Here is a 26,456-nt window from a genome sequence, read left to right as displayed (position 1 = left end):
GAGGCTAGCTGCCTAATTTGAACACTGGCTTCCCTACTTACTAGCAGTTTGACTTTGTATAATGCACTTAACTTTTCTGAGCTTCAGTGTCTTTGTTTTTATTTATTTTTAGGAGGGGAGGGGCAGAGAGTGAGAGAGAATCTTAAGCAGGCTCCACAGCCAGCACAGAGCCTGACCTGGCTCATCTCATCACCCTGGGATCATGACCTGAGACAAAATCAAGAATCAGACCGCTTAACCGACTGAGCCACCCAGGGGCCCCAAGCATCAGTGTCTTCATATGCAAAATTAGACCCATCTAGTAACAGTTTTAGAGGGTTGTTATGAAGGTGAATAAAAACACTATAATACACAAAGAAAAACACTTGATATAGTAGATGTATTTAATAGATGTCATATCGTCCAATAAAATCATAATAATTTTTAGAGTCACTAATAATAATTAGAGTTATTATGATCATCATGTCTTAGACCCATAAAGGAAAAATCTATCTGTTTTCATGTGATAACTTCTTCCCTTTGTGAAAACAGCTAGACATGCTCAGTCCCAGAAATAGCCAACTTGTCGGCTTAGTTCTTCGAAGACGACAAAGAAGTTCAAGGCCCTTGGAGATATTAATAGTAAAATATTCTAATATCTGAATCATGACAGCTTCTTCCCGGGAAATTTCTCTCCCTGAAAGAGGGATTTAAAGAAGATTAAAAAATAACTTTAAGAAGAAAATGATTGGGTTTTCTTTGCTGGATTCAAAGATAGTATTTGCTTATGGTACTTATTTATTCATTCAGTTGGTCAGTCCATCAGTCTGCCATTTGTATGCTAGAATCGTGGACATTTTAGAGTGTGAATGTGGCTTTTTTTCAGAATCATGCCTAACTTGCAAAGAAAGCTGGATATTCTCATTTGCTGGTACACGGCATCAGGCAGCTAAGCCTGTAGCTTCAAGACCAAGGAGGTCCTGGCCTAAAAAGTGCCATCTGTATTAGTGGCACAGTGAAAGCCATGACCTCCACCAACTTTCCCTACCTCCCCAGTGGTGACATTGAGGGACTTCCTAAGGAGTTTCATTTTAGGGCTGGGAGAAATCCAGTCACCTCTCAGGTCTTATAACCTCATATACATGTTTATGACCCATTTTATTGCTGACTCTGGTTTCAAAGGCGGATCTGCTATGTTGTTTGAAAATAAAAGTCAGTCCCTTTCAGATAGCCACAGAATTTGTCCCTGGGAAGATGACAGGCCAAATCTTCATTAAGCTGTTGAGGAATGAAGGAGGGAGGGGCTCCCTTTTTCTCTTCCCACAGTGGCTGGCAGCAGTTAGGCTAGGCAGTGTGGGCTCCTGGGAGCCTTTTGTTTGGTTTCTATGGCTCTAACCTCAATTAGCTGCTGAGCATGCAGAGGAGGGAGGATGCAGCTTTTCAACTTACTTTGGTAGTTAACAGTGGGGTTCTCTTTTTCTCCTCTGTCCAAGGCTGGAGGTATGTGTAGAGGCCAGCCTTGTGGAATCATTTGATTCTCCAAAGTTCAGTGCTTCTACTGGTGAGCAATGGCTTTGGGTATGGAAGAAAAAAAAGGCTGGGGACTAACAGTTTTGCTTGATCCTGGTTCTGTCAGCACATATGGCCATAGTGTTGAACTGTGGTCATGCAGGAAGTCTTTGCTAGACTCACCAAGGCACGAGATCCAATCCTGGCTCTGCCCCTTCTGGCCAGTTTCCCAACCACTGAAACAGGGTCAGGACGACCTGGTAGCGCCTCTGAATGGAATAAATAAAAGAGTAGATGTGAAGAACTTAGCACAGTGTCTCACTTAATATGCCTGCCCCCACATTTCCGAGACGTGTGGGGCCAATTCTCCTTGTTGCTTCCAGCAAGTATCCCAAGCATCTGTGGCAGCCACAGTGGACAATAAAATTCTAAAGTCACTGAGAAGGCCTTTATTGGCTTTAGGCTGCAGGTGTTGTACACATGCTAGTGCACATGCACGCATGTGTACATGCATGCTCACATCTGTCTCCTGGGCACTGGTGCCTCATAGGTGGATCCCTTAGACCCACTCGCATGTTTTGCCCTATGCTCTCAGTGGTGCCATTTCAGGGCAAACCAATAGGAAATGATTAAACAGATCCTAAAAGTGAGCGGGATTCTTAGTCACAGTCTCTTCTGCCTCCTCCCTTGCCCTAACATAACCACTGGGGCAGCTTGTCATGGCTCGTTTTCTGGAAAGGTAGAAGTCAGTCACAGAGTTCCATCTGCAAGGCCAGCTAATCCTGGGGCATGGTGGGCTTTTGAGTAGGTGCTAACAGATGGTGTGAAAGGAGAGAATTTCTGCTCTGGGGGAGCTAAACTAGCACATCTGAAATAATTAGCTACCAATTAAGTGTGAAATCATGTGTTACTGACCCCATGTTAGCGAGCAGTGTGGGTGGGGGTAAATTGGAGGGCAGCACTATCTCCCTAGGTGCCTGGAGCATTGCCTTGCTGAAGGATTGAGCAGTGTTGTAAATATATACACATATATATTTGTGAAATAAATAACAAAACAGCTGCCTGTGACCGCTTTTCCCACATCTTTAAAAAAAAAATTAGATCTGAGTTTCAATTTTAAGCATTTTATTGTAAAACATTATTATAACATGAAAAGACATTTTAAGGAAAAAAGCCATCTCCGCTCCCACGTCCCATCCAATCACTTTATCGAAGACTGTAGCTCATTCTTCATTTTTCCAGTGTCCAGCCCAGTGCCTGGCACACAAAGGGGGCCCAGTGAGTGTTTGTGAATGGCCCCCATCACAATTTTCTGTTTACAGATATCCAGACAATGGTTTTGCAAAGGGTACCAAGCCAGTACCATCTGCGTGCCAGGTCCCCTACCACACCGTTGCATTGACTTCTAACTGTTGAGGGGTGGTCTGCTGGGGCTCAGCGTGATTAGGTGACTACCAGAGTGTTTGGGAGTGTCACCTTTAGACCATAGAGACTTCCTGAGATACACTAAGGATAGAAAGGTGGATGCCTAGGCTAGGGTGCTGTCCCCACCACGCCTGCCTGGACAGCACTGTTGCCCCTTTCCGCCTGCCAGATTCCACAGAGAGCATGCTCATTCCCAAAGTGTCAGTGCCAACAAGTTCCATGACTTCTGCCTACTTGCTTTTCAGGTAAAGCAGGCTTGCCTGCTGGTACTTGCATAGCTTTGAAGAGTCAGTCATAGGCCCAGTTGATACAAGATGAATTAAAATGGAACAGGTTCTCTTGTCTGGGATTCCCCCCTCTCCTTTCCTCTTTCTCACTAGACAGTTACAGGCACAGGTGGGCTGATTGGTCTATACCTTTGGTCTCGGTTCACTGGATGTATTCGTTTCCTAGTGCTGCCATAACAACTTACCACAAACTGGGTGACCTAAAACAAGAGAAATTTTTTCTCTCACAGTTTTGTGGGCTAGAAATCCCAAACAGCATGTCAGTGGGGCCATGTTCCCTCAGATAGCTGTAGGGAAAAGTCAGTCCTTCCTGCCTCTTGTAGTTTCTGGTAGTTACTGGCAATCCTTGCCATTTCTTGGTTTATGCAGCATAACTAATTTCTGACTCTATCTTCATCCCGTCTTTTTTCCTGTGTACCTTGATACCTCTGGTGCCTCTTATAAGGACACCAGTCATCAGATTTAGAGCCCCCAGCTAATGCTGTAAAATCTCATATTAACTTGGCTACATTCTCAAAGACTATTTTCAGATAAAGTCACATTCTCAAATCTGAAGCTTAGGACTTTAGCCTCCATTTCTGTGGGACACAGTTAAACCCAGCACACTAAGTGAGGCCTTAATGCACCTCAGGTCAAATATGATGACAATGCCGGTATATTTTCCTTTTGGTGAAAGTTGATGTCTTCTCATGTCTTCTCATGTAGTTGAGTTCGTCGTGCTGCCCTCTCATGTCCTGACCCCATGGGTTACTAATAGGACTTATTTTCAAAAGAGCCGACTAGAATAATTCCCCTGGGAGCAAAGAATTCCCTCTTCCATTCCTGCATAAATTCATGAACGGGACTTTTTGTTCACATCTGTATCCTCAATGTCTTGAAATATTAAAGTACCATCAGCTTGGGACAGAGTAAAAAGAATCAACACTTTTTCCACCCAGCATTTATTGAGCTACTGCTGTTTGCCAGGCACTGTGCTAGTTACAGGGGAGACAATGGTCAACTAGTAGTAACTATAATTTATTGAGCATCTACTATTTTTTCAGCCACTGGAACAGGCTCTTTGCATATTTTACCATAAATCCTCACAGGAGTCATAAGATAGGCATTATTATGCCTATTTTATAGATGAGAAAAGAGAATAAGGATGCCAAATGAAGGTAAGAATGCCAAAAACCTTGAGCAAAGTCCTAAAGCTCACAATTGTGGGGTGCCTGGGTGGCTCAGTCGGTTAAGTGTCCAACTCTTGCTTTTGGCTCAGGTCATGATCTCACGGCTTATGGGCTCAAGCCCCACGTCGGGCTCTGTGCTGACAGCTCAGAGCCTGGAGCCTGCAGCAGATTCTGTGTCTCTGACTCTCTCTACCTCTCTCTCTCTGCTCACACTCTTTCTCTCTCTCAAAAATAAATAAACATTTTTAAAAATTAAAAAAAAAACTCACAATTGAAGGAATCACATTTGAATCTGAATGATGTACCATGGACCAGTCCTTCTCTACCTTTTGATTGAAGGTTTCCTCATAAGTCGAGTAGTTTTTTTTTTTTAATTAAACTTTAAAATAATCTTTTCATTATTAATGAGATATGTAGATAGGAAGGAACTGATATATTGTTTAAAATATATCAGACAGGGGCGCCTGGGTGGCTCAGTCGGTTAAGCGTCCGACTTCAGCTCAGGTCACAATTTCACGGTCCGTGAGTTCGAGCCCCGCGTCGGGCTCTGGGCTGATGGCTCAGAGCCTGGAGCCTGCTTCCGATTCTGTGTCTCCCTCTCTCTCTGCCCCTCCCCCGTTCATGCTCTGTCTCTCTCTGTCTCAAAAATAAATAAACATTAAAAAAAAAATTGTAAATATATCAGACAAAAATGGTTTTCTTTTTTTGTCTTTCATTTCATTTCATGCTTTAATTTCAGTCAAATATCAACTTTTAATAATAATAGCATCCCATTTAATAAATGAAGACGTAATGGGAGAAAAAATCACCATTTTCCAGTCCCCATGAAGTAATGCCCTCGACGCTGATTCTCAATGCTGCCAAGTGCACACAACCAGAGGTAATCAAATATGAGTTGCTTCCCGATGGAAGTACACAAGAACACCTATCAAGTAACTATTCTGTCCAAAAACCAAACATGAATTGGGTCAAGCCTCTAGATTTAACTGTGAATTCACAGGAAATACAGGGGCAGATGAACATGTTAAATCACACCATTGTCAAGATGTGGTCGTGGGATAGTCTATATGACGAACCAGCTTCTTTAACAAATAAATCGCAAGGAAAAAAAAATAAAGATGGATGAAGAAGCTTTGGATTAGAAAAGACAACATGTATCTACCAGTTGCCTAATTGATTTGACCAAAGTACAAAAAAAAAAAAAAATCTTTCAAAAGGTTTGTAGAAATTTAAACACTAACCGGATATTGGATTACAGTAATATAGTAATTATAGTTTAGTTCTGATGTAATATTTTGGTTATGTTTACACACAGAATCCTTATCTTTTAGAGATACCTGCAAAAATGTATATGGATAAAATGATATGATACTGAAAATTTGCTTCCAAATAATCCAGAATGGGGAGGGAAATGGGTGAAACAAGATGTGAATGAGTTGGTAATTGTTGAAGCTGGTGATGTATACATGGAGGTTTGTTACACCTTTGTCTCCACTTTTATATATGCTTGAAATTTTTTATGACAAAAAGATTTTTTTTTAAGTTTATTTATTTTGAGAGAGAGACAGAGCATGTGTGTGAGCTGGGGAGGGGCAGAGAAAGAGGGAAAGAGAGAATCCCAAGCAAGCTCAGTGCTGTCAGCACAAAGCCCGAAGTGGGCCTCAAACCCATGAACCATGAGATCATGACCTGAGCCAAAATCAAGAGTCGGACACTTAACCAACTGAGCCACCCAGGTGCCCCTATAACAAAAAGTTTAAAGGCTTAAAGCAAAAAGGTTTATAATTATGCTAAAAGGAAGTAGTTTGGAAAATCTGATAAAGCAAGAATGGAGGAAAATGTCTGTGTCCACATGAAATTAAGCTGGTCTGTTTTCTACTGGATCTATGCTCACCTGCCAGTTAATATCGTGATGGACCTCCCTTGGGAACAGCAGCTGAGTAGGCCATGTGGTGGGAGAACAGAAATCAGAACAGAAACAACTTGGTTCCTCTTTTAAAGCGATTATCGTGCTCCACCGCCAACACATTTAGAGAGCCGGAAGCCGTGATGGTCACTATCTGATATTTGTGTGGTGCTGTGCCATTTACAAAATGTTTTACATACTTCTTTCAGTTAATCTTCAATCACAGCCTTATGAGGTAGATGATTCTCACTTTAGAGACCAGGAAACTGGAACTCTGACCTCTGACTTCATCAGAACATAACTAAACTGGGACCCAAGCCCTGTCTTGGATGCAATCGAGCACTGTTGTTCCTTCCCAACCCTTTTTTTTTTTTTAATGTTTATTTATTTTTGAGAGAGAGACAGACTGTGAGTGGGGGAGGGGCAGAGAGAGAGAGAGGGAGAACCAGAATCCCAAGCAGGCTCCCGGCTCCCAGCTGTCAGCACAGAGCCACAAACTGTGAGATCATGACCTGAGCTGAAGTCAGACACTTAATCAACTGAGCCCCCCAGGTGCCCCCTTCCCAACTGCTGATTGCAGAGCAGGTGAAGCAAACATTTCGTGTCTTTTAAGTGTATTCATATGTCAGAGCAGTGCTGCGCCATCCATTCCTGGCGTAGACTTCTTTCTTCGTGGATGGTCATGGCTGGATGTAATTGGGAATAAGAAATAATGCATTGGATGTGACGATTGTGCTAAATTAAGAGGGCAGGATGGGGGACAAATACCCCCCCCCCCAAACGAATAAGTTCCTATCACATTCTCAATACTGTGCTGTTGACCAGAGTCTAATATGGGTGTGAGAGTCACAGCTGGAGGAGGGAAGGAGTCAAGGCTTTCTTTGCTTGAGAAGGTAGTTGGGGAGGAAAAAAAGAAAAGCAAAGAATGAGAGAGAGATGGACAGGAGGATCGGGTCAAAGCATGGGCACCCCAAACTAAAGTTAAGGCCCAGGGTGATGCCTCAAACTGTAGAAGTGCTGCCACCACCACGTGTAGGGGAAAAGTACCCAGTGGACTAATTTTGAAGGCCTAGGGCTTCTATAGGAAAATATATTGAGAGAATAAGATGGTATTCACATTATTCCTAGTCTTTCTAGGAGAACTGAGTCAGTCACACCATTCCTGAAATGACCTTTAAAATTCTAAGGAGGCAGGGAAAGCTACTTCTAATTAAATGTTCGATGCTTGTTCTAACGTATGTATTAATGTTGTGTCAGATTTGTGATACGGTATATTTTGTATATACATATAGAATTATGTTGGAGTCCCTTAATCACATGGGTTTGAAATGTATGCACAATTAAAAATTGTTTCATGCTGAGAGAGTGTAACAAGGTCTTCAAGAAGACCCACATATTTTCTGGATATGGTTTCATTGATCAATAAAGAGGAGGGGTTGTAGCAGCCAGTCTCTCAAATGCTCTGAGCCATGGAACCTCATTTCGCTGTTTTGAATGATTATGAGATTTGTTGTAGCTGTGTTTCTACAAGACTTTATTATGTCTAGAATTTATAGTAAGCCAAGGTGAGGTTTGGGAACAGAACCCTTAATTATAACATTATTAAGGGAAAAATGGGATCCGCTTTACAGTGCCACTGTGAGGAGTATATTGTGTCAAAGCAAGGTTGCTGACATCATGTTTACTTAATTGATACAACTTCAAGCATTTATTGTGCACTTGTGTGCTGGGTATGCAGTGGGAGATGGCTCTTTCAATGTGTAAAATGGGTCTAATAGTAATACCTACTTCACAGGGTTGTTGAGAGCAAGGCTTAAATTAATACATAGAAGGCATTAAGAAAAATGCCTGGCACAGAGTAGCTGCTCAATAAATGGTGGCTGGGATGTCATTGTCATCATTGTTACTGATCCTCACGACAACCTGTGATATGAGATAGGGTTTAGGTTCTTTCCATCTTATACATGAGTGTCAAGTGTGGAGGTTACACAGAACCGGAAGGCGAGGCTGGGCATTGTGACTTCTAGTCTTGAGGTATACTGTGACCCAGGTAGGGGACCCTTTTATAAAGCAGTAATCCCATATTATAGATGTTCCTTTTGCTTTTCTCTGATTTATCAGTAGCAATTCTGTAGGCTGATATGAAAAATCTCAACTCTATCATTAACATTTTTTAAGTGCCAAATAACGCATTGTGGGTATGCTTTAATCCCAATTGTGATATCTTAAAAAGGGTGTTCATATGTGCTTCATATGCATAAAAATTTCTAAAGCAGATTCCTAAGAAATTTCTAAGAATGCTTACCTCTGGGGAGTGGGACTGGTGGTTACAAAGAATAGGTAGATCCTCACTTTTTCCTTTATACCCTTGTATGCTGTTTGAACTTTTTTGTCATGAATTTTTTTATAAATTAAAAAAAAAAAGATTTCCTGGTCTACTTGGGCTGCTGTAACAAGATACCACAGACTGAGTAGCTTGTAAACAACAGAAATGCATTTCTCACAGTTCTGGAGGCTGGAAATCTGAGATTGGGGTGGGAACGTGGTCAGGCAGGGGTCCTCTTGTAGGTGGAAGATTCCTTGTGTCCTCACATGGTGGAAGGGGCTAGGCAAGTGTGTGGAAACCCCTTTGGAATCCCTTTCATGAGGGCTCCACCCTTATTATGTAATCACCTCCCAGAAGCCCCACCTCCTGACACCATTTTGGGCATTAGGATGCCACATGTTAATTTTGGAAGGAAGCGAACATTCAGATTGTAGCAGAGGGGGAGAAAAGTACAACAGTGACCCATCTCTAGAAGTGTTTCCCCAACCCAAAATATCCTCTTTTCCCACTCACAAAGGCTTCAGGAAAGGACGTGTGGCACACTAAGTCTCGAGCTTGGAGGTGTACCATATATGGTAGTATACTAAAGATTGTGAAAAGCTACCATACAGAACACTATACAGTACATTGTTTTTAACCTTTGTTACACCTGTTAATATCCTGCAGAATTGTATTTCACGGCACATCAGTTTTGGAACTGATGTAAAAATTTAAGAAAATTTAAATTTTCTTAGGCTTAGGTGGATTGCAAAAGGAGAAAAGGTGACTATTTCTTCAGGAATTGTGAGGGACATACCTGGTGGATGAGTCTGGGTCTCAGATTCAAGCAAACCTGGGTCCAAATCCTGGGTCTTCCATTCCCTAGCTGGCTGAGCCCTAGCCAGGCTACCTAACGTCAGAGTCTCAGGGTGCTCACATGTGAAAGAGGAAGAATACTTCCCTCAGAAATGCATTTTCAGGATTAGGTAAGAGAAGTACCTCGTCCCCAGTCGGTACTAATAGGGTTAGTTCCGTCCTCTTCACCCTTGGCTCTATCTCCCCATCTCCTTCTATTGATAAAAGGACAAATTACTGAAGGGTCCCTCCATTTATGAAAGGCTTCATTTCAGGATTTATCAGAAGTCATGCTATCAGGTAACAAGGTCTTGCATTTTCAGTGGGAATCCATTTCTAAAATCTTGATTTCTGGATACCTATTTATTTCAAGCCTGTGTCTCTTATACAAGGCAAGGTTCACAGACTTTAGGAGACTGTTGAGAATCCTGTTTCTCTAAAATTTAGTGCCTAAAAGATAGAGAAATTCACTGTCTTAATCACACCCAGGTTTGCCTGCTCCAGGCATTTCCAGGCCCCTGCACCAAGGTTGCCCCCTTACTCTAATTTCCTGTTCTAGTGTTAATGCTCAAACACAGCGGAAACAAATTTCAGGATTAAATTTAAAAGTACGTGCACTAAAGCACTGCCTTTTCAAAGTAACCTTTGCATGAAGCTCTTGGAATCTAATTACCCAAGTGTTATTGGCCTCCCCCAAAATACCCATGTTGGTGCAGATTGGGTTTAAAGTTCAGGAAGTATTAACAAAAGGAATCAGAATCAAGATCTCAGGCATGGCCTCTGAAGAATCTCCCTGTCTGTGCTTGGCCTCTCCCTCCTCCTGGGTGTGCCCGCCTGGGAAGGCCAGTGAGTAACCTGCACATTTTTTTTTTTTTTTCATCTTGGCCCTTCCCACCCAGACGAGAGGACGGAGTGGCAGACAGGCAGGCAGACGGCGGTGAGTCCTGTTCAAGCATGCACGGAGCATACCTCTACCTGCACCCAAGTCCTGGACCCCTCACCACCCTTACCCCACCCCAGGAGGAGCCAGAGCCCCTGCGGGGGTCCGGAGGGGGCCTCTGCTCCCAATGGTAAGGGCTGCCAGCAGCGGGACCACTTAGTTCATTTGCTTTGGTGTTGGCTTTTCTTTTCAGTTATGTTTAGATGGGAGAGTTTCTGATGGAATTAAAGGTGTTTTGTTTGTTTGCTCTCAGTGGTCCCAAGACAAAGAAATGTCTTCCCCCAGCAGGGTTTATTAGAACTTGTAACCTGTTAGTCTGGCCTTGAAACAAAACTTAACATACTAATTATTTCTGGTTAGTACAGTTTACCCTTTTGGCCCTCCTAAAAAAAGAAAAGAAAAGAAAAGAAAAAAGAAAGGAAAAGAAAAGAAAAGAAAAGAAAAGAAAAGAAAAGAAAAGAAACCCAAAGAATATCATTTACCAGATAGCTTTTGAAGGAAGGAAAGTGCTAAGGATTGTGGCCATTTTAATACATGGGCACCTCTGACTAAATTGAAAAGTAGCTTGTTACTATAGCTTTAGAACAGACCAAGATGACATTTTGTCTTAAAATGAGCAAACAGAAAACCCTTTTTAAAAGATTTCAGTGTTGAATGAAGGATGCTGGCAGAGGGGTGTGAATAAGAGAGTTACAAGATAAGTTGGTCTAATTAAATATATATGAACATGGAAGTATTGAAGTAAATCTGTGCTGCTGTGGGAAGAAGAAAGTCAGATGTTCAATGTGGGATTCATGTGGTATTTAAGGGAGAAAACTGAGATCTTTGTGTAGTGTGTTGAGACTTCTTTGAGGGGAGGGTTGGAAGGCAAACGGAGGAGGCTGGGAAGCAGGTTTTTTTTTTTTTTTTTTTTTTTTTTGCATGGGGCTGGTGCCAACGACTTCTCCCTCAATTGCTGTGGGTGAGAGTAATTCAGAGTAATCAAGTGCTGCATTGTTAGCAGGCTTCTGAGTTTCAAATATTTATTCTAAACACAAGCCATTGATTGCACTGGCATGGGAAAGAATAAAACTGCTGCCTCTGGTTCCTGGCCTAGCCCAAACTTTACTACCTGGGGAGATTTCAGGAAAAAGGTTGTAGGAAAGATAAAGCTAGAAGTGTAATGTGAATTTGAAACTACACCACTATAGTATATTTGAGACGGCCCCATTCCTTTAGGCTTGAGGAATTGTATTGTGGTTACATCTGAGCTAAGGGGGTTTTGTAAGAGAATGGCTTAGAAACTGCAGTAGAAACTGCCCAAAGCTGAGGCACTCCCATGACACATGTGGAAGTTTGGCCTGTGCCCGAGTGTCCCTGCAAATGTAGTACAGGTTCATTCTTGGCACCACTGTGCAGGCAACTTAAGGATTCTCTATAAGGAGCAACCTGTACATCACTTAGGTAGGTTTTCAGAGCAGCGGTAAACAGTAGCCCTAAAAAGTACTGTACCAAGAAGGGTATGAAGTTGTGTGTGCATGTGTGTGTATAAGTGGGGAGGGGCACAGGCAGGGTGAAAATCCCCTTCTTAGATTGCATACCCTACTTCTGAGTTTCAGGACGATACATTTTATCTTTTGTTGAAAAGAAATGAGTAATTCGTCATCATTATCATTATCAAGGTTCCTGTGGTGATCATACGAGTAGTTTGTTTTCTTATAGCTTTGGTTTCCTCTTGGCTAATTAATCAAAAGCATAGTCTGACTGCAGCCCAATCAGCCCGCTCATTAAGAGACCATCCAAGAATGTCACTTACTTTGTCGTTTTTTTTTTTTTTTTTTTTGCCTAGTGAGGGTGGGCACGATTATGGTAATTTTACCTGGGATGCGAAGTTTATATTTTCGACTCTATTGAGTTGTGATTGAGAAACAGACGGATGCCACTCCAAGCCACCCGCAGAGTTGACCGCGCTTGGTAGCGCTTCTAGCCTTCACGAGTGTTTGTAGTTTGTTTCCTACGTGTTCAGGTCTAAAACATCACCAGTCCTACCATACCTGCCTCACTCCCCGATCAAGTGCTCGGGAGTGGAAGACAATTTGGAGGGGTGCAGCAACATTTCCTCCTATTGATGGCCTGTCCACACATTTTCAAAACTTTATGTAGTTTTTTTCTCAAACTAAATTAAATGCAATACCTTCTTGAATTTGGCTTTTCTGAGGCATCTTTCTGGTGAGTTTAGCATTTCTTTTCATTTCATTGTGTTTTTCATCCAGTCCTGTTGCTTAGTCTTTTGAGCAGTGATAGCAAGCAGGTTGAAGACTGGCCACATGCTTGGGGACCAAATATGCACTTTAGACAACCTTCGTGTGAGCAGCACATGCTTCCTCCTTCCATTCTTTGTATCCACATCCCTTCCAAAGAGCCTCCACGCACTACTACCCAGCCCTGGCCACTTCTCTGCCATCCTGTGTTTCCTGGTTGCCGGAATTCTTTTCCCTACCACCCCCTGCTGTCTGAAACCTCACAAGGAGGTGTTTAGAGACTTCCAAAGGTCGTGGTGGTTTTTCTAAAAAAACAGGAAGCAACACCTTTATTGTAGGGATGCTGTAATAAGTGGCTGCTACATAACCCCAGGCTGCATACATCTTAGGGCCTGGGTCAGGGGCACGGTTGTTGATCCAGTCACCGCCCTTTTAGTGCGCTTCCTAAGTGATCAAACACCGGCGAGTGAAGTAGGAGTGGAGTGAAGCAGCTGGCGGCTAGAATATAATTAGCCTCCGTCTGGAATCTTCAGTGAGTGCCAGTTTCCTACTCCTCAGGGCTCTTTTCTGGTCTAGTGTGTTATCTTTTTCCTGTAATATTTCTTAGGCATTGGTGCTCTTCGGTTAATGCTGTGGGGTCCTTTGCGGGATGTAGCCCTATGATCATTTGGTCACATTTCGTCTGTAGACACATCCTAAGCCAAGAAGAGACATCATGGAAAGACTCACCCTGAACAAGTCCTCATAAGGATGGCATGTCATCCACATCATCTTTAAAAACCTCAGAGGATAATATGAAAGTGCTGAAAGGAATGAGACCGAGGTCTTGAGGAGTAAGTAAGGTGTGTGAATGCAGGCAGGAGTAGAAATGAGGAGTATCAGATGAAACTTCACCCTAACAATTGTATAACTTTTTTTGAGGTTAGGGTGAAAACCTTGGCCTGCACTGAGAAATCATATTTGACTTAAGGCAACCTTTTTCTCCCTTTGGTTGTGTAATAGACTTTGAAGCTAATCTCTTGTGTTATGACTTTGTAGCTCCTCTTGTCAAGAGGTAAGGTCTAATTACCCAGCCCCTGAATGTGGGCTTGGCCTTGTAACTTACTCTGACCAATAGAATGTGCAGAAGTAGAAGGGTGAATGTGTACCAGTCCCCAGCATAGGGCTTAAGCAGCCTCTCACACTTCTACTTGCTCACCTAGAATCTAGCCCGGTCACCATATGGACACTCCTGGACCCATTTGCTGTGGCCCAGAGACCCTTGTATCCCCAGCTGATGGTGGTCTTGAGCAGATATGTGAGGAGGAAATCCTGGACCAGCCAGCTGACCTGACATGTGAGTAGGCCCAGGAGAGGTCACACAAATGGGTCCGAAGACTCAGGAGCAATAAGTAGTGCATACTGTTTTCAGCTACTGAACATTGGAATGGTTTGTTACGCTAATAATAACGAATGAATTCGTGTGGTCACCTGGAGATAGTGCTCCTGTGTTCACTCCTTGGTCTGCTAACATCACCACAAATGCTTGGTGCAACTCAGCATGAGAAATTCAATCAATGGAGGAACTCTGTTAGATGGGGGACATTTCCAATTCTTGTGATCATCAACATTACTTTGAGAACTTTTTAACAGCACATATACCTATGTCAGATTATTCAACTAAATATCTATAGATGGGGACTAGGAATCTGTAATTTAGAAAGCTCTGGTGATTGGCTAGAATTGAAAACCAATAAGCCAATGGTCTTGTTAGTTCCTTACATTACGGAAAGATGCAGTGATTCCAGTTCCTCTGTACTTAGGCAAACAACACTCCAACGGTTCAGAGTTCTTTACTGATTTGATATATGTACAACCTTGGATCACGAGTAACTTGTTTTGTGAGTGTTCCGCAAGACGAGCAACATTTCTAATACATTTTAATTTGATAAACGAGCAATGTCTGGCAATACGAGTAGTGCATGATGCTGAATGTCACATGATCACAACTGAGGCAATTCTCAAAATTCGCTTTGATAGACAAGTGCTTTGGATTACAAGCATGTTTCTGGAATGAGTTTTGCTTGCAAATAAAGGTTTTACTGTATCTCGAGCCACATAAGAAAAGTTTATAGTCACCTTTGAGCAATCACATTGACCTGATCCTGGATGAGAAAAGTTCACAGGTGCAGATTGATGGCTGCAATTATACACTTTTACTATTGTATCCCGTGAGATTTAGAACATTGTATAGATTTCCTGAATAAGTCTTTGGCATTGGGGATGTAATAGGGCCCTTACTTGTTACTTATTAAGAAAACAAGGCAAACAATGTTTTAGCCCTTAAACTACAGGTGAATTTTTGCTGTGGTGGGTGTATCAGTTGTTGCTACAATAATGTTACATTACAAACAACCACAAAATCTCACTAGCACACAACAATACGCTTTTTAAAAAAAGTTCATTTATTTATTTTTGAGAGAGAGAGAGAATAGGCATGAGTTCATGGGGGGGGGGGGTGGGGGGGAGCGGCAGAGAGACAGGGAGAAAGAGTCCCAAGCAGGCTCAGCACTATCAGCACAGAACCCTACCTGGGGCTCAATCCCAGGAACCATGAGATCATGACCTGAACCAAAACCTAGAGTAGGACCCTTAACCGAATGAGATACCTGGGTGCCCCACAACAATATATTTTTATTAACCCCTATGTCTGCAGGTTAGGGTGGGAAGAATCAACTGATCTTGACTTAGCTTCATCGGGGGTGGCTTTATTTTACATGTCCCTCAATTTTTCTCTCGGATCAACTGTTTGGGCACGTTCATCTCACAATGATAGCAGACATAGAAGAGAAGAAGCCACAATGAGCTATAGCTCATTTCAAGCTTCTGGGTTATGCCATTGACTGTTAACATCCTGGTGGACAAAGCAGGTCATATGGTCAAATCTACTGTCAAAAGCTAGGGAAATACAAATTTGCAGAGAGAAACCGCAAAGTCACGTGGCAGAGGGCATGGGTACAGAGAGAAGTAAATAATTAGGGTCATTAAAGTAAACTCCCATGATGGGGGAAGGACGTGTGAGGGATTTATATTTTTTCCTTCTTTGAAAAGCTGGTGAAGTCAAAACTGGGTTCCAGAAAGTGTAGAAGTAAGTGTCTTTGCTGCTATGATCTGCAATGGAGTGTTAAAGGGAAAAAAAATTCCTATAATTACCTCAAACTTGATAGATAAGAAAGATGGCACTAGAATGCCTCCATTTCTATTCTCACCCCATTCCCTGAAGTGTAAAGGGATCATGAGTTCACTGGCCACTTCCAGGAAGGGCATGATTTGGGGTGAAGTCATTGTGTTAGGTCACATCACATCCCTTTGCTACCATCACTTCTTTCCAAGGCAAAAAGAAATGAGTTTCCATCTAGTCAGATCATTTGGAACCTTTTCCCAAATACTAGCCCAATGTTGCAGTGGTTAAAAGAGAGTTTTGTGAATATACTTTTTGATTGCCTGTCTCTTTCTGGATTGCTTAATGAAAGATCTATAGTCCTGTGCCTCTGGTCGAGATAGGAAACCCATGTTCCGAAATATGATTGAGCTTCTCAGATATTCTCCACAACAGAAACTATGTTTTATGGTGTTACTAAGAATAGCAATGGAGTACAGTTGATGTTGAACAACGTGGGTTTGAACTGCACAAGTCCATATATACATGGATTTTTTACAGTAATGTAAATGTATTTTTCTCTTCTTTATGATTTTCTTTTTTTTTTTTTTTTTAATTTTTTTTTCAACCTTTATTTATTTTTGGGACAGAGAGAGACAGAGCATGAACGGGGGAGGGGCAGAGAGAGAGGGAGACACAGAATCGGAAACAGGCTCCAGGCTCTGAGCCATCAGCCCAGAGCCCGACGCGGGGCTCGAACTCCCGGACCGCGAGATCGTGACCTGGCTGAAGTCGGACGCTTAACCGACTGCGCCACCCAGGCGCCCCTCTTCTTTATGATTTTCTTAATAACACTTGCTTTCCTCTAGCTTACAGTATTAAGAATACAGCATATAAAACATATACAAAATATGTTAATTGATGGTTAATCTTATCAGTAACGCTTCTGGTCAATCATAGGCTATTAGTGATTAGGTTTTGGAGAGTCAAAAGTTAGATGTGGATTTTTCAACTGTGTGGGTGGTCCGTTTCCCCAACTCCCGGGTTGTTCAGGGGTCAACTGTACTTTATTTCAGGCCACAGGTTTATAGGCATTGCTATTGACCATTCTGTGCTTTTGGATCTGCATAGTGTATTAAATTTACTTCCGAGGAAACTGAGATACAAAAGATTATGTAACTTCCATGAAGCCACATCTACTGGCCATCTGAGATTAGAAACCTGTCCTCTTGGTTTTTCAGCTTTTTCTTGGCAGTCTTATCGATGCTGCCTTGTTTCACAAAAAGCGGATGAGGCTACGATTACCTAATGAGTTTCTCTTCCTAAGAAGCCCCTCCCTCCTAGTATTTATGCTCCATGGGAAATAAAGAATTCTAGCAGGAAGGTATTCAATAATATAAGATTTCTGTATTATAATGTTAAGGAAAATAAGTTGGATTATAGGTCATTTCTAAATTCTATTTCCTAAGGTTTCTTTGTTACTGTTTTGATCACAGAAATAAATTGGGGTGGGGACTGTTTAGATAGAAGTCCTCCCAGGGTCCCTGTGACTGTACTTATTTCATGTATTTTCTGAGCCCTCACCTGCCATTTCTGTTGCCTAGTGACTGTTCAGCAATTGCTTGCAGTGGTTCTCTAACAAACAACGCTCTTTCTATTTTATGTGGAAAGCTGATTTGATTAAACAACTCACTTAAACTAATGCTTCGTAGGAGCCATGATATGATTGGAATAGGCATTTCTAGGGATAGTCTTGTCAAATTAGCACATGCAGACAATCAAGTAATTGCAATGGCTCTGAATATATGGAGTCTGCTACCATTACTGTATAAGCTGGTTCTCTTGGATAGGTTGTTTCCATTCTGGTGATGGTTTTGCTGGAAACTTCTTGTGTCTCCCATATAATGCTAATGCTGCATAATATATTGTTATTTGAGCAATAATTTAATATCCTACACCTCCTCTTACTCAGTCTCAAGGGCCATAGCTGCATTGTTTACCACCAACAACCTAGGATCCAACATAAGAGAATCTAATTAGGTACTAAGTGAATGCATGAGTGAGTGGATGCTGAGAGTATGATATCTAGTGCCTAGGACAAATTTAGGATTCTTCCCAGGTGATTCTGCCCCCAAGAAGGGGTAGTGAAGGGTTAATGTTCTCTTTGGGAGCTGGAGGGATTTGGATATGGATCTCAGCAGAGCTGCCTGAATCACATTCTTTCTGCTACTATAGCAACAGGTTGAGAATTCTGCAGGCTTTGTCTCCTGCCTACATTGGAAATGCCTGTATGCAGGCGACCTCATTGTCTGAGCGACAACTGTGTGTGTGTGTGTGTGTGTGTGTGTGTGTTTTCTATGATGTTTCAATGAAGCAGCTTCTTTGCAGACACAAAGAAGCCAACACAAAGCAGGGGCTAAGAATCATGGAAAGGCTGAGAGAGATCTTGTTTTGATTGGAGGGACATTTCCAATCTTTTGTCCCCTGAAGAGATGTGAAGTGGAGAAGGATTTGAGGTTTAGAGGTAGTCTATAGTATCTTTCCCTGCCTTCTTAATGAGACCTGTCTTCTGAGAGATGCCTCCTGGCAGCTTTTGGAAACCTTTCTCTCTCTCTCTCTTTCGGGAACCTTTCTCTTACTGTCTTTGCTTAACAAATAGGTGGTAGTGAAGCTCTTGGATGATTGCCCGTGTTGTGTTCACTTCTAAGTTTGGAGATGCCAGAGTCGACCAGAATGTGGGTCTTTCCCTCTGTATTTACCAGTCCTTCCAATCAACTCTGTATCTTTGTTGAGAAGGAAGGACAAGTTAACTGAGACTGAGAAATGGAGGTGTTAGTCTTTACTTGCTGTAGCAGTATTGCAAAGAGAGGAACGAAAATGGGGAAGCTGCTGAGGAAAGTCACTTAGGTGGTATTAACTTCCCAGGAGGTGTCTGTCACTGGCATTTAAAAAATGCCCTGCCTGTTTACTGGGGGCTGTTCTCAGGTGGGTTAAGATTAGAGGTTAGGGCTAATTGTAGTTCTTGTTGGACTAATGGGTGAAGTCAGCAGACCTTAAATACCACTTTGTATTGATTAATCACATCACCACAGTAGTGTTTTCACTTTGCACGCAGATGGAGAAGTCTGCCTGGTTCACTCTTTGTTGCTGGTTTACGAAAACGTTTTGGTCAGAAATATCTGAACGTCTCCAGCCATTCTTTAGAAGCAGCACTGAGTTCTTAAAAGTTCCATTTTAAAAACGTTTATGGCGCCTGGGTGGCTCATTTGCGTTGGGAGTCCGACTTTGGCTCAGGTCATGATCTCACGGTTTGTGGGTTCGAGCTCACATCGGGCTCTGTGCTGAAAGCTCGGAACCTGGAGCCTGCTTCCGATTCTGTGTCTCATTCTCTCTCTGCCCCTCCCCCACTTGTGCTCTCTCATTGTCTCTCATAAGTAAATGTAAAAAAAAAAAATTTAAAAACTTTTATCCCTGACCCACTACATACCATTTGAATATGGGATAAGCCCTTGGTCTGTATGTCTCAGAGTTCCCTCAGCACTGCTTTTTAAGTCTGGTGTGGCCACTGAAACTTCCAGTTCTTGTGGTGTGGTCCAGTGGGCTCTGGGCTGGGAGCCAGCAGCCCCTGGGGGGTCTAGTCCTAGCCTGAGTGGCCTTGGGCAGCTTAAGTGGGGATTTTAATTCCACTGCATATAGAATGAGAGATGTGGATGACATTGCTAGCATTTCATTCACGTCTCTCATACACACACAAAAACTGGAACTCCGGTTGTTGGAAAAGTAGAAAATGCCTTTGCTTTTTTGAAGGGCTTGTAATTTGCAGCTCCTTTAACTCCTCATACTTTAGGTCTACACTTCAGTGTCAAAGATTCCTCAGGGAAGACTTCCCTGACCCCCCAGGCTAGAGCAGGGCTCCAGGCATATGCTCCCTGCTAAGCGTGTTCCTTTATTTCATCATACTTAGTATAGTTTGTAATTATCTTTTTTTTAAAGTTTATTTATTTTGAGAGAGACAGAGACAGAGTGAGTTGGGGAGGGGCAAAGAGGGAGGGAGACAGAGAATCCCAAACAGGCTCCACACTGTCAGTGTGGAGCCCGATGCGAGGCTTAAACTCACAAAACCGTGAAATCGTGATCTGAGCCAAAATCAAGAGTCGGACACTTAGCTGACTGAGCCATCCAGGCACCCCATTTTTTTTAAAGTCAATTTTCTCTCTCATAATGAGGCTAAGGTCTTTGGGAGGCAAATACCCAATCTGTTTTGTTCACCATTGATTCTGCATAGGAGTCACTCAGTAAACATTTGTTTTAGACTGACAGTGCTGCATTTGGCTGTCTGGAGGGTACAAAGATGATCACATCACAGTCTGTGCCCTTCAGGTTCATCAGATTTACTTGTCCTGTTTCTCTTCCCTACCATCTCAACCCATACCCAGAATATGCTGTAAGAAATTAACAAAAAACCCAGGGCTCTTGTCATTGATCTGATCGTTAGATAGATTTTCATTTTCCTTGATGGGACTGGTTAGTCTTTTGTGACAAAATCCATGAACTGAAGCAAGGTTCTGGAAGGAGGTTGTTAGAAGACAGTATAGAGAATAAAAGCAGTGGATGAGAAAGAAAAAAAAAGAGAGAGGGAGGGAGGGAGGGAGAGAGGAGGAGGAGGAGACAGAAAGAAGAGCTTTGAAATCATGTGGTTCTATCTTTTTAATTAATTTGCCTGTAAGTATCCTTATGTGACTGACAGGTTTTACAAGCAAGGACATGTTTCTTAAACAGAATTCTTACCTGAAGTGTTGAGTAATGGAAACACAAAGAGTTTGCAATCAAAAGGTGATTATAAGCACACAAAGAGTTGACGGGACTCCAGAAATCTCTTTGCTTTAAAAACCAGGAAGATACCAATTTTCCAGAGGATTGGCAGGTTCCTGTAAACCAGCACAGTTAGGATCAATACAGGCCTTCGCATTATGAAACCAGAGCTAGCATTGCACATTTGAACAGCAAGCCTAGACCAGATGCTGCCAGGAGGGAAAAGCGAGAATTCATCAACCAGGTACAGGAGGAAGAGGGGGGAGTTGATTAAATTAGAAAATACAACTAACTCCTTTTGGTCTCACTGAGTTTGCAGTTTGGAGGAGAGTGACTTAGGGAAGTTATACTGATTAAGCTTCTGTAGAAAGCATGAAATCTCTAGCTTCAAAAAGCCAAATAACTTCAATTTATCTTGAGAACAGGTATAGATAGAGAGTATGGATAGCTGAGAGAGTTCAGCTTTCCCGGCAGAGGACAGCCTTTGCCTGCACACTTGTTCCTGCTTCCCTTTCTCACCCAAACCCACAGGCCCAGAGGGTGTCAGTCGCCAGCCTTTAGGCTTGGTCCACCGGGGGGTTAAACCCCAGCCAGACTACAGGCCTCCCAAAGCCATTCCAGGAAGAGAAGAATGACTAAAACAGTCACATAATCCCTCTTCTTTATGGGGAGGAAGGAATTTTAGCCAAGAATGCAAGGTGTGCCTATGGGCTTTGTGCCTACACTGCACACATCCTACACACACACACACACACACACACACACACACATACGTGCGCGCGCACATGCACACGTATGTCCACTCTGCTTGTTCACTTACTTGGGCAGAGATAGTACGGTATGCCATGTTGGCCAAAGACCAGGACGTAACTGTGTTGAGTTGACAAACAGCCAGGCCATCAGGCTCACGTGTCTCACGAGGCATTATTAACTGGCCCCTCCTTCATTTACAAAACTATGCTCAACAAAGATAATATGTGGAATGTGTTGCCTTTCTATTTGATATCCCCTTGCGAGGTAGTTTCAGAGCAGGTCAGCTCCAGGCGTCTCTTGGTTTCCTAGGAATTTGCCCTTTTCTAGCACTTTCACACAATTTTCTAAATCCCTTTGTTTCCAGTGGCAAAGCTTCTCTTAAATCTCAGCTCTGCCAGCTCCTACCTGTACAGCTTGGGCATGTTATTTAACATCTCTGTGCCTCATTTTCTTTGTCTTTATATGGAGTTAATAATAATGTCCCTCTCATAGGAGCCTTGTGGGAAGGAAATAAGATCATCTAAGAAAATTTTTTTGCACAGTGTCTGGCATATAGTGTATGTTGGACACTTGTTGCCATTTTTAATATGATGACGAGATTTCAGCCTTTTTTCTTCTTTCCTCCTCCTGAGTTAGAAACACCCCTTGACATTTGGTAGTTCTCAATATCAGGGTTTATTCCAGTGTGGGCAGAAGAGAGGGGAGCAGTGGCTGGGCAGGAATGGGGGTGATGGAGACCTGTGCCCATGTTCTTCTACTCCCTCCTATTCCATTGCTCTTTCTGGTATATCATACTGATTCTTTACCTGTTGATGGCTGGATGCAAAACTGAGTGCAGTGCAAAAAGGAATGTGCATTCAGCTCTGTCTTCTAGGAAGTGGTAATCTAAGTTCCTGACCCACTTTTACCTATTCTGCAAGTCTACAACATGTCTTGCTGTAAACGCTCAAATCCTAGCTCAAACTGACCACACCAACTAATGTCTAACAGCAAGCGCCCTAGGGTTACCACTGGTACCAGTTGATTTGATCAAGGAAGACAGGAGTAGTCATGGAACAATTTGGCACCTAGAGGAAAACACTGTTTAAAAGTCAAAGACCAAGTCAAGTGTCAAACTTTCTGAGCTACCCAATCTCTCAGGAGTGAGAGGAAGGAATATGAATCACTGGACCTGGAAAGAAGGCACAGGAGAAAGGAAACAGGAGGTCCCCGGTTCAGCCCCTCTGTGAAAGAGTGGCCATTACATTATAGCTGAGTAGCAGAGCTGGGACCCTAAGCTTCTGTAGCCCTAGCCTCCTGACCCACAAAGTACAGGTGGTAAACATTAGGTAATGTATATAAAGCACATGCCTATAAGCCCTGGAATAAATACTCAACAAATGTTAAGCTCATGCAGAACACCTCTGTATTCAGCAATTTGGCTGCCACTTTTGCTTCCCAGTTCAACATGACTTAACCTCCACCACTTGTTCCTGATGCTGCCTACAGCTTACATGTTGACCACAGTTAGTGGGGAGGAGGCATCGCATCTGTCTGCAGCCCTGGTTAGTCTTGACAGTTCATAAGTTGGAATTAAATGAGCCATTTTGAGGATTCACAGATAGTGTTCTGTCATTCACACAAGGGGCAGGCAGCTCTCTGATAATGACTGCAGGATGGCAGTATGTGTGTCTCTGTGTGTGTGTCTCTGTGTGTGTGTGTGTGTGTGTGTGTGTGTGTGTATGTTTTATTTTATTTTTGAGAGCGCACACCAGCAGGGGAGGGGTGGGGAGGGGGTGGGGACAGAGGATCCAAAGTGGGCTCTGTGCTGACAGCAGACAGTCCGATGCAGGGCTCAAACTCACATGCTGTGAGATCATGACCTGAGCCAAAGTCAGATGCTTAACGGACAGGTTAAGATGCCACCCAGGTACCCCAGCACTGTGTATATATTTAACTTGAATTCATATTTTATCATTTCTTTCATTTTTATGATCAAAGCCATATTTTATTCTTCATTCTGGTGAAAGTGGGGTGGTTTCCATTGGTGTCTTTCACAATAAAAAAGTAGAAGAATGGGTATAAATTATACAGTTTTAAACACGAGACAAATTCAGTGTTATTTAATTCACCCTACTCACTTTACAGATGTGGAAGTTGAGGCCCAAGGGTATTAAATGAATTCCCTGTGTGGCAGAAGGACAGGTCTTCCAGCCCTAATTCAGGGTCCCCTGTGTTTGGTCTTTTGGTTTATTGCTCTTCCAAAGTGACCATCGCCATAAAACAATTGGAGAGCCATTGTTTTTGAAGCGTGAAGGTGGTCATCTGTGTGGAGAAGTCTCAAACAAGATAATGACGCCTTTGACCCAGTCTCTTCCTGTCTTTGGCACATTATCCCTGACTCGCTACAGGACATACACATCTATTATGTGAAAGAGACAGTGATGACAGAATGAACAGTTCCTGTTTTTCCCCTCTGAAAAAGAACTCTTCCACCAACTCTGTGCTGTTAGGTATACAGTCATGATCACAACAGAAACAGACCCCCTGTACTCCACACATGGTCCAGGGGATTGATTGAAGGAATATTTCATCATCTAGTGAGTATCCATCCTCTGTGGAATCTCATCCTCTAGCTCTGTAATTCAAAGAAAATGTCAGACCTGTGGAGCACAAGACCTGGATTTTCATGAATAGATTTTCTCAAGGATAATTGGTTAAGTGGCTTTTAATTCTTTTAATAAAGCAAAATTGTAAGATATATGTAGATAAACAAGGATGTATAGAGAAAGTATCTGGAGAAAATATACATTAAAGATATAATAGCAATTGTTCAAAACCAAGATTCAGCAAATTGTAGAATTATCCAGACTAGACTAAGTTTTTCTCTCAATCTATAGATTATCTTCTTAGTAGTTCAGATGCAACATTTTGCGTTTGCTTCTTTGTTTCAAGCCAATAATAACTTATTCATCAAGCAACTACTATGTGTGAGACACTATAATGATGCTTTTGTGAGATCACATTTAATTTGCATAGTACTGTGAAATAGGTGTGATTTTCCTCATCTTATTGACAAGGACACTAAGACTCAGGGGTCAAGGTAACCAGATTTTGTGGGGGTATTTGATGACCTATTTTTGTTCCCAGAGAAGTAGAGCAGAGTAAGGTTTTAGGCAAACACCAAGGAAAGATTGTTAACTCAGTTGCTGAAACAAATGAAGCTTGACCATCAGAAGACCAAGTCTTCCTGGCTAGTACCACCGTAGAAAACAGCCCTTCTGAATTTTGAAGATGCAGCTTATTAAAGCAGCCATCCTGACCCTGATCCTCCTGCAGTGCCTTAGTGTATATGTCTATGGGTTAAAGATGTCCTCTGAGTGAATCCGGTTTCCCTTGAGAACTTCTCCTTCCTCCATCAGTTCTTTCATTTTCCCCTGCACCAAAAGCTACCGTCTCTGCATGGACCTCATCATGGGCATTGCTAGGGATGGGTCAGAATTAGAACGTGAGCATCTAGGCCTCCTCTGACACCAAGAGGCACACCTGTGAATAAATGCTCCAGCTTTAGTACTTGGACTCTGTCATTGTATTTTGTTCTTAGGGTCCTTTTAGAAATAATTTCTGGGTCTGTGCTGGATTGCATAAATCCAGAGACAGTGCAAGTTGTGTCACTCACTAATGGTGATGGCTAAAATTTGTAAACTGTTTTGTGGCAAGTCGTTTCAGAACCTGTTTACACTCAACAGACAAAAGCCTTCTCCTTCCTTAGTCACAATAATAAAAGCTAAAAGCTAAAGATATAATAGCTTCATATACATTATCTCATTTACCAACTACACCCATCAGACTGTTAGTCCCTTCTGACATATAAGGATATTGGGACTCAAGTAGGCTGTCTTGTGTTCAAGATCATATACCAGCAAGTGTCAGAATAGAAATTTCTTGGGGACCCTGGGTGGCTCAGTCAGTTAGGCGTCTGACTTGGGCTCAGGTCATGATCTTGTGGTTCACAGGTTCAAGCCCCACATCGGGCTCTGTGCTAACGGCTCAGAACCTGAAGCCTACTTCGGATTCTGTGTCTCCCTCCCTCTCTCTCTCTCTCCCCTCCTCCTCTGCTCGTGCTGTCTCTCACTCAAAAAAAAAAAATAAAACACTAAAAAAAAATAATAATAATACAGATTTCTCTAACTCCAAAACCTACACTGTGTTGTGTTACCATTTTTTTAATTCATTAATTTTTTTTTTTTATTTTAGAGTACAAGCGGGGGAGAGGGACAAAGGGAGGGAGGGAGGGAGGGAGAGAGAGAGAGAGAGAGAGAGAGAGAATCTCAAACAAACTCCATGCTCAGCATAGTGCCCAATGCGAGGCTCTGTTCCACAACTCGGGGATCATGACCTGGGCCAAAATCAAGAGTCTGATATACAAGGAACTGAGCGACCAGGCATCCCAATGTGTTTGTCCCATTTTTTAAAAAAGGAAATATATTTATAGAAATTTACTCACTAGCTTTGACTCTGGGTTTTGACTGTTTTTGAGAATCCAATCCAGTCAATGTCCAGGAATAGAGATTTGCCACCATTAAGGTCATGCTGAAAAAAACACCATAGTTTCTAAAAACACATTACATCTCAAAAAGATGTAATCCAGAAACGCCTAATGTTACAACTGCATCAGTGCAATATGTGTATGACTTGCCAGCTTAGACTCATTTGGAGATATAATTTCTTTGTTTTTAAAAAAATCTCTCTTGTTCATGTTGACCTGTGGTCTGATTTTGTGAAACATAAAGGGTCTGGGTGCATGATTACTGAGCTGGTTCCCCAAACACCCTTCCAGTTATAACAGTGCTTCTGCAGATTGCCACCCCCTTCCCCCATGCTTCCTACTTAGGATAATTTGATTTTTAGAAGTGCTCGTTTAAGTAGTATTCTACAAAGTATTGTTTGCTCTTCTACTTATATTATCAATGCTCATTATTATAGCTATCAGTGAAGAAAAGATAGTAATTAGACTTAGGCACAGCTGCAGAACAATCTTTGCCTGATACTTTGTTGAGGGTAGTTAATGCTCTCTCAGTTATACCTTTTTATTGTCTGGGTTTTTTTTTTTTTTTTGAGAATGTCCAGATTTAGCTAGATTTCCCCTTCTTCATTT

The 26,456-nt window shown here is 42.3% G+C and overlaps 1 protein-coding gene across 6 annotated transcripts in view; it reads left to right on the top strand.

Moving 5' to 3' along the window:
- The window catches only part of STON2 (stonin 2), a 144,318-nt gene that overhangs the window by 82,961 nt on the left and 34,901 nt on the right, over nt 1–26,456 (top strand). For 5 of the 6 annotated variants that reach the window (XM_045060332.1, XM_045060334.1, XM_045060333.1 and 2 more), the window contains one exon: nt 10,335–10,505. The exons of the other annotated variant lie outside the window; for it this stretch is intronic. In XM_045060332.1, the coding sequence (XP_044916267.1) occupies nt 10,335–10,505 (171 nt within the window). The remainder of the gene's footprint in view (nt 1–10,334; nt 10,506–26,456) is intronic. 6 annotated transcript variants of the gene reach the window in all.

The sequence above is a fragment of the Felis catus genome, chromosome B3, assembly GCF_018350175.1.
Source record: "Felis catus isolate Fca126 chromosome B3, F.catus_Fca126_mat1.0, whole genome shotgun sequence".
In the NCBI taxonomy this organism is placed as follows: domain Eukaryota; kingdom Metazoa; phylum Chordata; class Mammalia; order Carnivora; family Felidae; genus Felis; species Felis catus.
The sequence above is the reverse complement of the archived record's forward strand: the minus strand, read 5'-3'. Positions and strand labels throughout refer to the sequence as shown.